This window comes from Sorex araneus, chromosome 2, assembly GCF_027595985.1.
Source record: "Sorex araneus isolate mSorAra2 chromosome 2, mSorAra2.pri, whole genome shotgun sequence".
Taxonomy (NCBI): Eukaryota; Metazoa; Chordata; class Mammalia; order Eulipotyphla; family Soricidae; genus Sorex; species Sorex araneus.
Genome location: NC_073303.1, coordinates 24,188,225 through 24,202,459, shown reverse-complemented (window position 1 = coordinate 24,202,459; position 14,235 = coordinate 24,188,225). Strand labels below are relative to the sequence as shown.

At 41.7% G+C, this 14,235-nt stretch overlaps 1 protein-coding gene across 1 annotated transcript in view; it reads right to left on the bottom strand.

Annotated features, from left to right (window-relative positions):
- Window positions 1-12,134, bottom strand: part of ADTRP (androgen dependent TFPI regulating protein) — a 76,474-nt gene extending 64,340 nt beyond the window's left edge. The window contains exon 1 of the mRNA XM_004619965.2: window positions 11,982-12,134. Coding sequence (XP_004620022.2) covers window positions 11,982-12,134 — 153 coding nt within the window. The remainder of the gene's footprint in view (window positions 1-11,981) is intronic.
- Window positions 12,135-14,235: the final 2,101 nt, after the last annotated feature.

The following is a 14,235-nucleotide window of genomic DNA, read 5'->3' as shown; positions in this document are numbered from 1 at the left end:
TCAGCCGCATGCAAGGCAAATGCCCTACCCGCTGTGCTATTGCTCCAGCCCAGAAGAGGTTCAAAGATATATGCTGCATGCCCGAGGCTCCTATCTATCCCTGGAACTGTCAGTAATATCCCTGTGGCCCTTGAGAGCTACTGGATATGACTCCCAGGCCTCTGAGCACTGATCCCCAAAGAAGGGAGTACCCAAAGGTCTTAATAAAGAAACGAGATTGAGTGAAAAATGACCTAACTCTGAGAGAGAGGCCAGGGGGAGAGTAATCCATGGACTCTGGTGCCTCTATAGGTTCATTAGGGTCTCCGAAGCTAGGGGTAAGGGTAGAAAGATCTTACTCAGTAGAGGAAGGTCAGATAAAACCAAAATCTGGTCTAGTGGGTCACAACGATACCAAGTTAGATTGCCTTGAGGTAAATATGTGTCAGAATTCATCCTATTCACTTTCAAGCTCTGGGTTGGTGTAAAAGTTCCTGTATAGACTCTGCTCGAAAATTCTGACATAGGTAAATCCTGAACCTTGGGAAGCTTCCTACTGGTGGATAGGAATGGCTGTTGGGAGCCTCTGAGGGCTGGAAGGCTGAGAACTGGCCTCTTGCTACTCTCTGGACTGAGAGAAATAAAAATGTAAATAGATGAGGACAGTAAGCTCTCCCAGGGATGTCCTCGGTAGCACCAACAGCATCTCTGTGCTGGGTGAAAATGTAGGACCTTAGCCCCATGGCAGATTGTAGAATCAGAATCTCTGGCGATAGGAACCAAGAATATGTTTTATCACAAGCTCTTCAGGTGATCTTACCATAGACTACATCAAGAACCATTGGAATAGACATAAATTGATTCCTAAAAATGCTAACCAAGAATTCAAAGTTATAGTAGCAGACTGATTTATCCCTTATTTTATGCTAGGCAATTATCTAAGTTTTGAATATCTCATCAAAACCTTATGAGATAATTCCTCTAATATGCAGACGAGAACACAGGCACAAAGAGGTGAGCAAACTTCTCTAACATCTCATAAATCAATCCAGAAGGATTTAAAACCCAGACGCTGGTTCTGGGATTCTGGACTGTTTCTTTCTTTTCTTTTCTTTTCTTTTTTTTTAATGTATCCAGGTTCTTAGACCAGTTTATATAAAGCACTGTAAGAGGTCAGAAGAGACACAGTTTTCTCTGGGTGAGAGAATTCAGCATAACTTCAAGATATACTGATGCCTAATTCCCACCTCCAGGAGTTGTAATTTAATAGGCTGGGGGGGTGAGGTTTTGATGTCAGAGTCTAGACTTTAAGATTTAACAATTTCTCCCAGTTGATTCTAACTTGATATCCAAGGTGGAGAGTCACTTGCCCTGGAGAACTGCTATTTAGAAATCCATGCCTGGCTGTATCCAGAAAGACCCAGGAAACTGAATGGAAAGGGGAGAAGAAAATGCAGAAAGGGTAGGAAAAGGGAAGGAAGAGAGCTCTGTAGCACTGTAGCACTGTCGTCCCATTGTTCAACATTTTGCTCAAGCGGGCATCAGTAATGTCTTCATTGTGAGACTTGTTATTACTCTTTTTGGCATATCAAATATGCCATGGTTAGCTTGCCAGGCTCTGCCATGCAGGCAGATACTCTTGGTAGCTTGCCAGGCTCTCCAAGAGGTATGGAGGAATTGAACCCGGGATTGGCCGAGTGCAAGGCAAACGCCCTACTCACTGTTCTGTCGCTCCAGTCCTTAAAAAAAAGGAAAATAAACACTAATAAACACTAGGGAAATACCCTCAAAGAGATAGGACTGGCCACAGGGCAGCAAAATAGCAGAGATGGATCAAGTGGTAGAAATTTAGCAATGTGCAAGAGCTCCTTGGCCCAGAGAGAAGGAGAAAACTTCCAGTAAGAAGGGGAAATCCCAGCAGGGGTGGTGGTGGGGTGGCGTTTGGCCAAAGCTTTAAATTCTATGAAGACATTACCTCCTCAACACTCATCATTCTTTCCTGACACTCAGTCCTTAGGGGCTATGTAGAATTTGGAGTACAGTCATCTGCACATAGATTGTTAGACGTCACCTTCTCTACCCTGCCTCCCAACCCCACCCTCCCTCCCCCAGCTCTAACCTCTCCCCTGGTTTCACTTCCATCTGCTCAGGCCACGGCAGGCAGCTGCTTTAGTTAGGAAGGGCAGACATGGGGCCTGGGCCCTGGTGAGGAGGCCTGAGCCGTTCTGTCAACACAGCAATTAATCAGGCACTGAGCACTGAGTGTGTGCCAGGCCTTCCCTCTTGGGGCCAGGCGCCTCCACCCAGCATGGGAAGCCATGTGACTGTCTTCCTTAGCAAGTGTTTCTAGAGTTCTCCTGAGTTAAGCGTGCCCTGCCTTCCTCTTGCTTTCCCCAGTCACAGGAGATGGAAATTGGATTGGAGAAAAGAACACATTACTCAGAGCCTCCAAGGCTTCTCCGTCATCAGTAAAAATTTGTTCCACCCTACGAACTTGCCAATCACTGTTCCCGCTCCTCTCCCAGGCCCCACGTTATTTCAGACATATGCCACACGGTGAGGAGCCCACTGCCTGCAGAAGGCAGCCTTGTCGCCATCGAGCTTAATCCACATTGACGTGCTATTATCTGCATCAGCAGGAGTATTTATGGAGCCCCTCTGTAGGACCTCAAGAGGAAGGTGCTAGGGCGCGGCCAAAAGAAATAAATAGTCAAGATCTAGGGCATAGAGGAGCCAAGAAGCAGAGTTGGGTGCCAGGAGAGGAGGTGCCATGAGCTCACTCTGTAGGGAGATTTTCCAGAGCCTCAAGGGCAAGTTTGGCTCAGTTCCCTGAACCTGACAACAGTCTGTTCATTCTCTAAGGACAATAAGATGAAATGTGTATAAATGTGAACACAAATTGCCACCACGGAGAAAACGCTAGCTGAGAAGAATTGAATTGGAACTCGCCTCTCCTACCCCATTGAGATGTAAGAGTTATAACCCTCAAGAATGTCAGAAAGTGACAGCAGTTGGAAATATGGTCATAAAATATATAATCAAGTGGAAACAAGGGCTCTCTTTTTCAAAATTACTAGTTCCTTTCTAAGAGGAGGGGGTTAGAACACATAATATTCCAAGGGCAGGATGAGCATGTGAGGACAGGGAGAGAGGACAACCCTTGATAAGGCAGAGGGTTGAATTCAAGAGGAAACCAACTGTCTACTTCTTAATCTTGAACTTCTAGTGTGAAACTGTGAAAAGTTAGTTTTGTTGTATGGTACACCTACTCCCTGGCATCTCCTATGGCAATACTAACCAACTAATACAGTTGTCACATTAAAGTGAATCAATAACCTGACTTTGAAGAGTGTTTGGACAAAATTATACTCATTAGCATTCTCAAGTGGCTGGACATCCCAAACCAAAGAAAACAGTATCTCTAAGCTCAAAGTTGACTTCAGAACTGCTCTTTTGATTTACATATCTTGTTATCAGTCCTTCCCTAATTTTATTTCTTCTTGAATGGCTTTTTCTGGAATGTTGCTGATCTAAGTTTGTTTGTTGTCTTCTGTTTTTTTTTCTGCTAATGAATGCATTTAATATCTGGTAATTTATTTACTTTAAAAAATTATTAGTGAACTTTTAGACATTTACACATTTTGTTTTATTTGGACTTACATATATAATTGTTTAAGAAACCATAATTAAAGGTTCTTGATTTTTTTGTGTCTTCACAAAAATCTTGAAGTTATAGAAACTTATCCATTCTAAATCATCAAGTTTGTTTCTTGTCTTTGAGTCAGAAACCTCTTAAACTACCCTCAGGAAATGACAGCTTCTTTCATTAAAATCACTCCAAAGAGGAAGATTCCACAAGTGTTTTGGGCAAGACATTGCAGCTCTTGGTGGATGAGTCGACTGACCCAATGGCCAGCTCAGCACTCTGTGTTTGACTTCAAAGTCTGGGAATTCTTTAGGTTTTGCCTTTAAATGAGACCATTCATTTGTATTATTACAGTGGAAGACTTTTAAAAAATAAATAGCATATGACGGCTACTTATGATGAATATTTTCAGATTACCCGGATGGTGAGGGGTCTAATATCTGGGGCAAGTATTGAAAGACTCTGCCCAATACATCTCCATTGCTATAAGACTATTTCAGCCAACATGCATATGTATTTAGCTTAAGAAATATAGAAATGAGAGGCCAGAGTGACAGTACAGAGGGGAGGGCACCAGTCATGCATGTGGCCAACCTGGGCTCAATCCCTAGCACCCCATATGGTCCCTGAAGCATCACCAGGAGTGATCCTCCTTGTTTACAGAGATAGCAGTAAGCTCTGAGCATTTCTGGATATGGCCCTAAAACAAACAAAATATGTAACATATATATAAAAAAAGAATTTAAAAAGCACATAGGAGAAGTAATGATATAAAAAACACAAACTGGAATAAGGAGGAAGAGAAAAATTTTCAAAATAAAAGAAATTATGATTAGTAAGAAAGAAGTTTCCCTCTCAGAGAGGCTGGTGAGCTACAGAGAGTATCCTGCCTGCACGGCAGAGCCTGGCAAGCTACCCGTGGTGTATTCGACATGCCAAAAACAGTAACAAGTCTCACAATGGAGACATTACTGGTGCCCGCTAGAGCAAAATGATGAACAATGGGGCTACAGTGCTACAGTGCTAAGGAACAAATTGCAAGAAATAATAAGAATTTATTTTTTAGGTGGTAGAGAGTTAGTGCAGAGCTTAAGGCACATGCTTTGCCTTAGCCAAACTTGGGTTTGATTCCTGTCACTGCATGCCACTCCCTGAGCTGAGAGGGGCCCCAGGCCTTTTGAATCTCTTGAAACTCTGCCAATAAAATAATTCTTAGTCAGAGTTGTTAATCTTATGACAACTGGTTTTGCTGTAGCAAGGGTGACTATATGGTCAAGTATCTTACAGGAAGTATTGAGTTCTCAAAAAAAAGTAGTTCTTATCGGTTGGAACCATATTATTATTATTATTATTATTGCTTTTGGAGTCACACCTGGCAATGCACAGGGGTTACTCCTGGCTCTGCACTCAGGAATTACTCCTGGTGGTACTCAGGGGACTATAGGGGATGCTGGGATCAAACCTGGGTCAGCCGCGTGCAAGGCAAACGCCCTACCCGTTGTGCTATGGCTCCAGCCTGGAACCATATTATTATCTATTCAAGCGATTCACATTTACAGAGTACCTGTTTGTTGCCAGAAATTATGTTATATAGAGGTCAGAGCAGGCTCCACATTAATCTGTCTTTATGAAGAAGAAAAGAGGAGGGCAAGAAGCAAAAGACTCCACTGGTTGTGGATGACAGTGCAGTTTTATGGACTCTGCTGAGCCAGCCCTTTGGAGTTGCCCTGCAGTGAAGCCCTTGCACCCAATTCAATCAAGTCATCATCAACCCCAACAAGGGTCCCCTAAAATTTGCTGAAATAGTTTCCTTCTGTGGAAGGACCAATGCTCAGCTGTGACCAAATACCCCTTATTATGGGAGCCGGGGAACTGGGACCTTTATGATGGGGAGATGAAGAGAATGGGTCTGGGGAACCACAATAGTGCTCCATTTGGAGGCGCTGAGGCACAGAGAAGTAACACACTGGAGATCCACAGTGAGCAGGTGACAGAGCTATTATATTACACCAGTCTCTGGGTCCAGACAAAAATCTGGTCTCCAACCACTAATCTCTACACATGATAAAAAAACAAAATGCCACAATTTACTTAAATTATTATGTCTATTTGGGGCTTTGGTAGTAACTACTTCCTTCTATCAACGCTCATGGTTTGAAATGTTTGAGAATTAAGAGTAGAACTGTGGCACTGTAGCACTGTTGTCCCATTGTTCATCGATTTGCTCGAGCAGGCACCAGTAACATCTCCATTGTGAGACTTGTTAAATTTTTGGCACATCGAATACGTCGTGGGTAGCTTGCCAGGCTTTGCCGTGCAGGTGGCATACTCTCGGTAGCTTGCCGGGCTCTCCAAGAGGGATAGAGGAATCAAACCCGAGAATAACAGCCTTAAACCTTTTTGTGAAAGAGGCAGTTAAATTAAGCTACTTTGCTGAGCTTTAGTTCTGTATAAAAAAGACATTAACCAGGGACTGGAGTGACAGCATAGCTGGTAGGGCGTTTGCCTTGCACGTGACCAACCCGCGTTCAATTCCCATCATCCCATATGGTCCCCTTGAGCACCGCCAGGAATAATTCCTGAGTGCATAGCCAGGAGTAACCCCCGAGCATCATCGGATGGACCCAAAAAGCAAAAAAATAAATAAATAAATGAAAGACATTAACCAATGATAGAAACTAAATTTTTCCTCCCCAAAATGAGGTAGGAGATAATACATAAATAGATCCCCAGTTTCTCTTCATTTACACGATGTCTTGGAGTCTTAGCCAGGATTACTCTTGGATTTCTCTCTCTCTCTTTCTTTCTTTCTTTCTTTCTTTCTTTCTTTCTTTCTTTCTTTCTTTCTTTCTTTCTTTCTTTCTTTCTTTCTTTCTTTCTTTCTTTCTTTCTTTCTTTCTTTCTTTCTTTCTTTCTTTCTTTCTTTCTTTCCCTTCCTTCCTTCCTTCCTTCCTTCCTTCCTTCCTTCCTTCCTTCCTTCCTTCCTTCCTTCCTTCCTTCCTTCCTTCCTTTCCTTTCTTTCTTTCTTTCTTTCTTTCTTTCTTTCTTTCTTTCTCTTCTTTCTTTCTTTCTTTCTCTCTTTCTCTCTTCTTTCTCTCTCTCTTTCTCTCTTTCTCTCTTTCTCTCTTTCTTCCTTCCTTCCTTCCTTCCTTCCTTCCTTCCTTCCTTCCTTCCTTCCTTCCTTCCTTCCTTCCTTTCTTTCTTTCTTTCTTTCTTTCTTTCTTTCTTTCTTTCTTTCTTTCTTTCTTTCTTTCTTTCTTTTCTTTCTCTCTCTTTTTTCTTTCTCTTTCTTTCTTTCTTTCTTTCTTTCTTTCTTTCTTTCTTTCTTTCTTTCTTTCTTTCTTTCTTTCTTTCTTTCTTTCTTTCTTTCTTTCTTTCTTTCTTTCTTTCTTTCTCTCTCTCTCTTTCTTTCTTTCTTTCTTTCTTTTCTTTCTCTTTCTCTTTGCTTTTTGGGTCACACCCAGCGATGCACAGGGGTTACTCCTAGATAATGTACTCAGGAATTACTCCTGATGGTGCTTGGCGGACCATATGGGATGCTGGGAATTGAACCTGGGTCTACCACATGCAAGGCAAATGCCCCACCCCCTATGTTATTGCTCCAGCCCCAGGATTTCTCTTTCTTGACCTTGCTTTGCTCTCCTCAGGCAATATGTGACTAGGTACTATTGTCATTGTGAGAACTGAAGATCAAGAAGTCAAAATTCTTTGAGGTTCCAGAAAGTTTACGAAGAGGGGAGGCAAAGGTCATGTGTCTTGGGGAAGAGCTGGGGAACACTGGAGGGACCCAACAAAGACCTTCCCTGAAGATTCCAGTTGTATGGCATCACCTTGAACAAGGTTCCAGAAAGGAAGTTATTTTCAGAGGAAGCAACCCATATGAAGTCTGCAAGTAAAATTAAAGCTTGTACTCCCTTGGCGGCTGGAGCGATAGCACAGCAGTAGGGCGTTCACCTTTCACGCGGCCAACCCGTGTTCGATTCCTTCGTCCCTCTCAGAGAGCCCGACAAGCTTCCGAGAGTATCTCGCCTGCATGGCAGAGCCTGGCAAGCTACCCGTGGTGTATTGAATATGCCAAAAACAGTAACAATAAGTCTCTCAATGAGAGACGTTACTGGTGCCCACTCGAACAAATCGATGAGCAACGGGATGACAGTGACTCCCTTGGCATCAGTGATACTCCATGGTTGTGAATTAATTGTATAGAGAGGAAGGGACTCAACCTGCGCTGAGTGCTTAGATACAAGGTACCCAAGCCAACATGAGCCCCAGTCTCCTGCACTGCTCTGTCTCCATCATCAGCTTCTAAAGACTTTCCCACTCAGCAGCACATACATCTCTGCTTGAATCTGAAATCTCCACTTCCAGGACCATGCAGATGATCAGCCTTGATTGTGCCAGGGAAAGCAGCATCCCCATCTTGGTCCTATTCGAGCTGAGAAATCAGAATATATGGTTTACAGAAGGAGAGTCTTAAGCAGTGTGTGTGAGGAGAGAGTGACCCATGCTTGGATCCATCACCCACCAGCCTTCCTGCTCAATGATGTTCCATGAATTCACTCTTCTCTGTTATCACCTTCACCCAGAGGAGATGACTGAAAGCTCATTTTCTATCTCCACCATTACTGCCTACAGCATGCAGAGTGCTTCTGAGTACTCCCCCCATTTCAAGTCACATTTCTTTTTTGATCACTCAACAATTATGCATCATTTCTATTTAATAGATGTAGAAGCAAAAGGCACAAAGAAATATATGTCTCAGGGTCACAATAAAGAACAATTCCAGAGAGCCTGGTCCTAGAGCTTATGCATGTAACCACTGGGACTTCTAACAGAATCGACTCTCTGCAGGGCTAAATTTTAATTCCTGTCCCCCATTTAGGTCGACTATATCTAAACTGGACTGGAATGATAGCACAGCAGCTATGGCATTTGTCTTGCATGTGACTGACCCGGGTTCGATTCCTCCATCCCTCTAGGAGAGGCCAGTAAGCTAATGAGAGTATACTGCCCGCACGGCAGATCCTGGCAAGCTACCCGTGGCGTATTCACTATGCCAAAAACAGTAACAAGTCTCACAATGGAGATATTACTGGTGCCCACTCGAGCAAATTGTTGAGCAACAAGACAACAGTGCTACAGTGCTACATCTAAAATGTCTTTTCTTTGCTCTCCTGTGGCACCAGGCTGAAATTGGTCACTTTGACCAATTCTTAGTGGCACCTCTCTTTCCCTAGCACCTCACCTGCCTCTCTTTTGAATCCTCTGGGATAACTTTGGGAGGAAACGAGGCATGCTTTGAGAGCAGACTTACACTAAAGAGAAATTATCTCTTAAATGGAGACGACTTATTCATTCAACTAGAAATTAAAACTCTTTAAGGGGAATAAGATATATGTTCTGGAAAGCAGAATGGAAGAATGACTTCAACGAGATTGAGGGGAAATTTTTAAGAGTTTTACAGCAATTTATGAGAACTGTTACTTTAAAAATAATTTTTCCTTTGTTCTTTGGGCCACACCCAAAGACAGTGCTCAGGCTTTAATCCTACTTAATGCTCAGGGATTACTCCTGGCAGTGCTCAGGGGTCCATATTCAGGCCAATCCCAGGTCAACTACTTGTAAGGCAGCAATTTTCCCACTGTACTCTCTCAGACTCTGAGCCCCCCCCCGAATTTTATGAATTAATAAGCACAATTATTAGCTAATTAATCATAAGTTAACTTTAATCAATCATTAGGCGACACAACCAATTAATCGGTATACAAGACCTCTAGGGCTATAAACTTTAAGTCCCAATATTTCACCTTAAACAACATATTTAAAATTTATCCTTAAATGGATCTCCTGGAACTCATTCAACCCAACCCTGCCAGTTGGAAAACTGCATTAAGTCACACTTTCCAGATGAGACCTAACAGGGTATAAAAAGAAAATAGCCTCCAGCAAACCCCTCTTTGCTTACTTCCAAGAGCTAGAAGATGTCATAAAAGGCTCCATTTCTCAAGAATGCAGAAAAAGTGGAGGTCAAAACAGTCACTAAGTCTTTATTATGGACATCCTGTTTAAAGGTTGTAGACAGGCTAGCAGGGACCTTGGATAACAAATTCCTGTTTGGGAGTTATTTACAATTTGATCAGAATTTTAAGACATATGTGGGTTGAAATTAGAAAAAAAATACTATACATAAATAAGCAGAGACTGAGAGAAGCTATAAAAAAGGAAGGAAAAAAATAAGTGTGTGTTGCAGAGGCTTAGCAAGGATATTAAGGAGACTGTGAGATCTTGGGTAGTTTATGAAAGCAGCAAAATGAAGACCATGCAGTAGGTCTTCATCTGGGGGCATGAATATGGGAAGAGCAATGGCAGCAAGGAGCCTAGAAGCCATCACATCGGGTAATATCTAGGACTTTCTGCAGAAGACACCAGCCTTCCTGGAGCAAGGGGAACCCAAAGATTCAGCAGACAGGTGAAAAATCTCAGGAGTTGGGAATTGGTTCCATATGTTCGGAGGGAGCCACTATAGTTTGTTGAGTAGCAAACACCCCTTCTCAAGCTGAATCAGAGCACTGGAAACAAAAACACTGCTTTAGGAAGATTAGTGGAAGATTTGGATAGATAACAAGGACAATAAAGAGATGGTCTAGCTACCCAGGACAAATACAGTGTCTGTAAGGAGAAGAGCAGTGAAATGGATAAATAAAGGATAAACCCAGCAAAGGAAATACCAAGAACTATGCAGCTGATTAGAGTAACACAATATGATTAATACCAGGAAATAATGGTATCTTTACCAAGAAAGGTGACCTTAGATAAAAATGAGGGTTCTGGGACATGCAACTGAACTAAGAAAAATTAGGGAGATGATTTGTGGGAATAGGTGAAAAATCTGATTTTAGCTATGCTTAAAGATGCATACTGGAATCTGGTTTGGGTTTGATTAATCCTGGCTTTACACATTCCTCTTTTTCAACAAATCTTGTCAATCACTGTCACTGTCACTGTCATCCCGTTGCTTATCAATTTGCTCAAGCGGGCACCAGTAACATCTCCATTGTGAGACTTCTTGCTATTGTTTTTGGTATATCGAACACCTCACGGGTAGCTTTCCAGGCTGTGCCGTGGGGGCAATATACTCTTGGTAGCTTGCTGGGCTCTCTGAGAGGGGTGGAGAAATAGAACCCGGGTCGACCATGTGCAAAGCAAACACCCTACCCACTGGGCTAATGCTCCAGCCCCTTGTCAATCATTAAACATTAAATATAATTTACAGTATATAAAATACTCTAAATAGCAATAATAATAGCAACAAGTTATATAAAAGCTTTTGTTAGTGTTTTCTGATTTTCTTCTGATTTAAAAAAAGTATAAAATTTAAACATGCAAGTCACCTTGATCTTTTCAATCACAGTATATTGCTATATTCAAGCCTCAATTTTTTCAGGCCTGAATCCAAGGCTAGGAAAATGAACATGTAAGTGTCAGAATCTCTCAGTCTCTTTGATTTGAACTCTCAGTTTCTGCTTTCATATCAGAATGTCACTTTTCCTGATCATACATAAACTATACTGGGGATTGTGACTCCAAAACTTTGGAAAATATAATACTGAATTTTAATCTGAAACACCAATTAGCATCCCCCAAATCCATAGTATTTCTAGCTTTTAAACTAAAAAATTATTTTACCTATCTTCAGTACACTTACAGAATCGATTTTTATCCTATTTATGCACACTTCATTCATCAGGATATGATCAGTTTGGCCAGGAAGACAAAGAAAAAGGATCTAGTCACACAAATGGTTTTTAAACAGTCAAACATTGTGTAATTACCATTTGGTTAGGTGATTTGTCCTTTAAGATGAAGCCTAAGCCTATAAAAAAAATTGAAGTGGGATCTTAACATGGCAAAATGTGTTTTCTTTTCTTAGATAAATCTGTTAGTGTCTGTGTGCTGTAAAATGGCATTATTCCTTCATTGGAAATTGCACTTCCTACGCAACATACGCTACTCTGCCTTCTCTCTCAGACTTCCCCATGCAAAGTTCAAAATCTCTCTTGCATTTGTATCAGTTCCAGGTAAACCCATCCATGCAGTCTCCCGTTTGAATTCCCTAGAGGAGAGCTCCAAAGATAAACTTCCTCTTCAGGCACAGTTAATAATTAGCCAGCCCACCATGGAGCCTTGCATAATATTTTGATATGGGCTTCTCAGAGCAAATAAAAGAGAAAACCCAAATTCATAAGCAACGAAGATGGAAGACAAATTATTTTGTATGCAATAAGATCCAAAGGAGATTTGTGTAAAAGGCACCCACCCTATAAATCTTAGATTGTGTCCTGGTTTGCTCACTTACCAGGTTCAAGAAGGTCAAATACTTCCATTTCCCGCCATCCTGAAAGACGTAGGATTTCTGTGTATCCTCTTCTTGTAATAAGATAAAATAATTGAGGAAAATATACCAGCTCAGAACAATGAAGTGGTACAAGGTAAAAGAAATCTTCATCATGGCTGGTTGTTTGACCAGGGACCTATATGTGGTTCCCCCTAGCTTTTCTCTGACGTCTTCCTGGCGGGTGACGACCAAAGTCCTGCCACAGACTGTTACAGGTTATAAGACACACCCCTCTCGGATTGAGAGTTTCAACAAGGATGAATTTTGCTTCTCTCACTGACTTTTTTCCTGAAAATCTTAGGAGACAGGGTTATTTCCCTTTTCAGATTGTTATTATGTATAACATTATTATTATTATTATTATTATTATTATTATTATTATTGTTGTTTTCAGATACATTCTGATCTTACAATTTGAACAAGCTTCAATGTTTAAGCATTGCAGTGGGCAAGGAACCAGAAAAAGCAAGATTTTGTACTATTTACCTGGGGTGGGAGTACCGTGAAGTGAACTCATTCTGAAATACCAATACACTCATAAAATACCACCATGGTCATATTCTCCTTCCTTTCCTTTCCATTCAGAAATAAAAAGGAGATCGCAATAATATCTCTTGATAGAATAAAGGGCAGAGAAAGAGAGGGGAGAGTGGGGAGGCAGGGAGAGAGAGAGAGAGAGGGAAGGAGAGAGATTGTGTAGGAATGTTTAGTTAGGTCATGGGGAGAAGAAAGTAGAAAGAGAAAGTGTGTTGTAATCCTGTTCCTGAGGTCTCTGAGAAAAATGTTTCCTGAAGTAATATTTCTGAGACTGCAGGGAGCAGCTACAAGGGAGTTTTGTTTGTTGTACCTGTACCTCAGAGGACCAAGGGGTACCCAGAGCTGTATTCTGTTTGCAGACGTGTTCCTGTGCCCTAGGAGGGGTGAAGCATAGGAAGAAATATGTGGCCACAAGCCCAACATACCTTAGACATTGCTGGAAGGGAGTGAGTCTTTGCTTTTCCTTGGACAGGACAAGAGTGTGCTTAGGTTGGGAATTTTGTGGAACTAGGTTCTAAGACAGAAGGCACCTGAGAAAGGGATGGAAGTGTGATGTCTTGTGACATCAGCGGCTTGATTCCCTAAGCAATGAACTCACAAAGTTCTGAGTGAAGCCATAAAGGAAACGCTCCTAATGTGTTATAGAATTTTGTAGTCCCATGAGGAAGGTGCTGCTTGATGGTTTAACCAGGGTTTACAAAGGTAGAAGACCAAAGGTTTCCAATAAACTCATCAAAAAATGGGGACAGCTGATAAAGACACTTCCCAGAAGAGGAAAAATAGATCATTAGTAGACAGAGGGGAAAATGCTTAGTCACTTGTTATCAGGGAAATGCAGATCAAAGCAACACTGAAATATTTCACACTAGTGAGAATGGCATATACCAAAAAGACTAGGAAATGACCCGGTTTTAGTGGGGATTTGATGAAAAAGAAAAAGAGCCCTATTTTATTGGGGAGAATGTCAGCAATTTAGCCTCTGTTGGAAAGAAGTGGGGGAGACTTCTCATAAAACTAAGAATAAAGGGGTTGGAAAGAGAGGGTGCTTACATTGCATGCAGCTGAACCAGATTCTTTCCCTGACATGCTATACGGTCTCCTGCACACAGGCGTAATTTCTGAGTGCAGAGCCTGGAGTAATCCCTGAGCATCACAAGGTATAGCCCCCAAGTAAACAAAACAACAACAACAAAATTAAGCAAACAAAACTAATAATAAAACTTCTATACTATCTAGTGATTTCATCTCCTGGTATCTACCCCCAAACTATGAAAAATATGTATTAATTTGAAAAAATACTCATTGTACTTAGTGCGTTGCAGTGCCAAGTACAATAGCCAGGATATGGAAACACCACAAATGTCCAATGACAGGCAGATGAATGGGCTAAAGAAGCTGTGATGTAAGTACACAATCAAACCCTGTAGCTGTAAGAGAAGTTTTGCATTTAATGTCAGTGGAGATGGAACTGGAAGCCATCATGTTAAGCAAAAGTATGCTGAAGAAAAAGACAAAAGTATGCCTAACCAAAAAAACAAAAAAAAGGGAAGAGACAGGATCAAACAACGACAAACCCCAGACCTTGGCTTACAGACCTAAGATTTGTCGGGCGAGGGTGGGGAAAATAAAGGTTACAAGTGACAGAGGAACAATACTGAAGGGTCTTGGGCACTTGAGT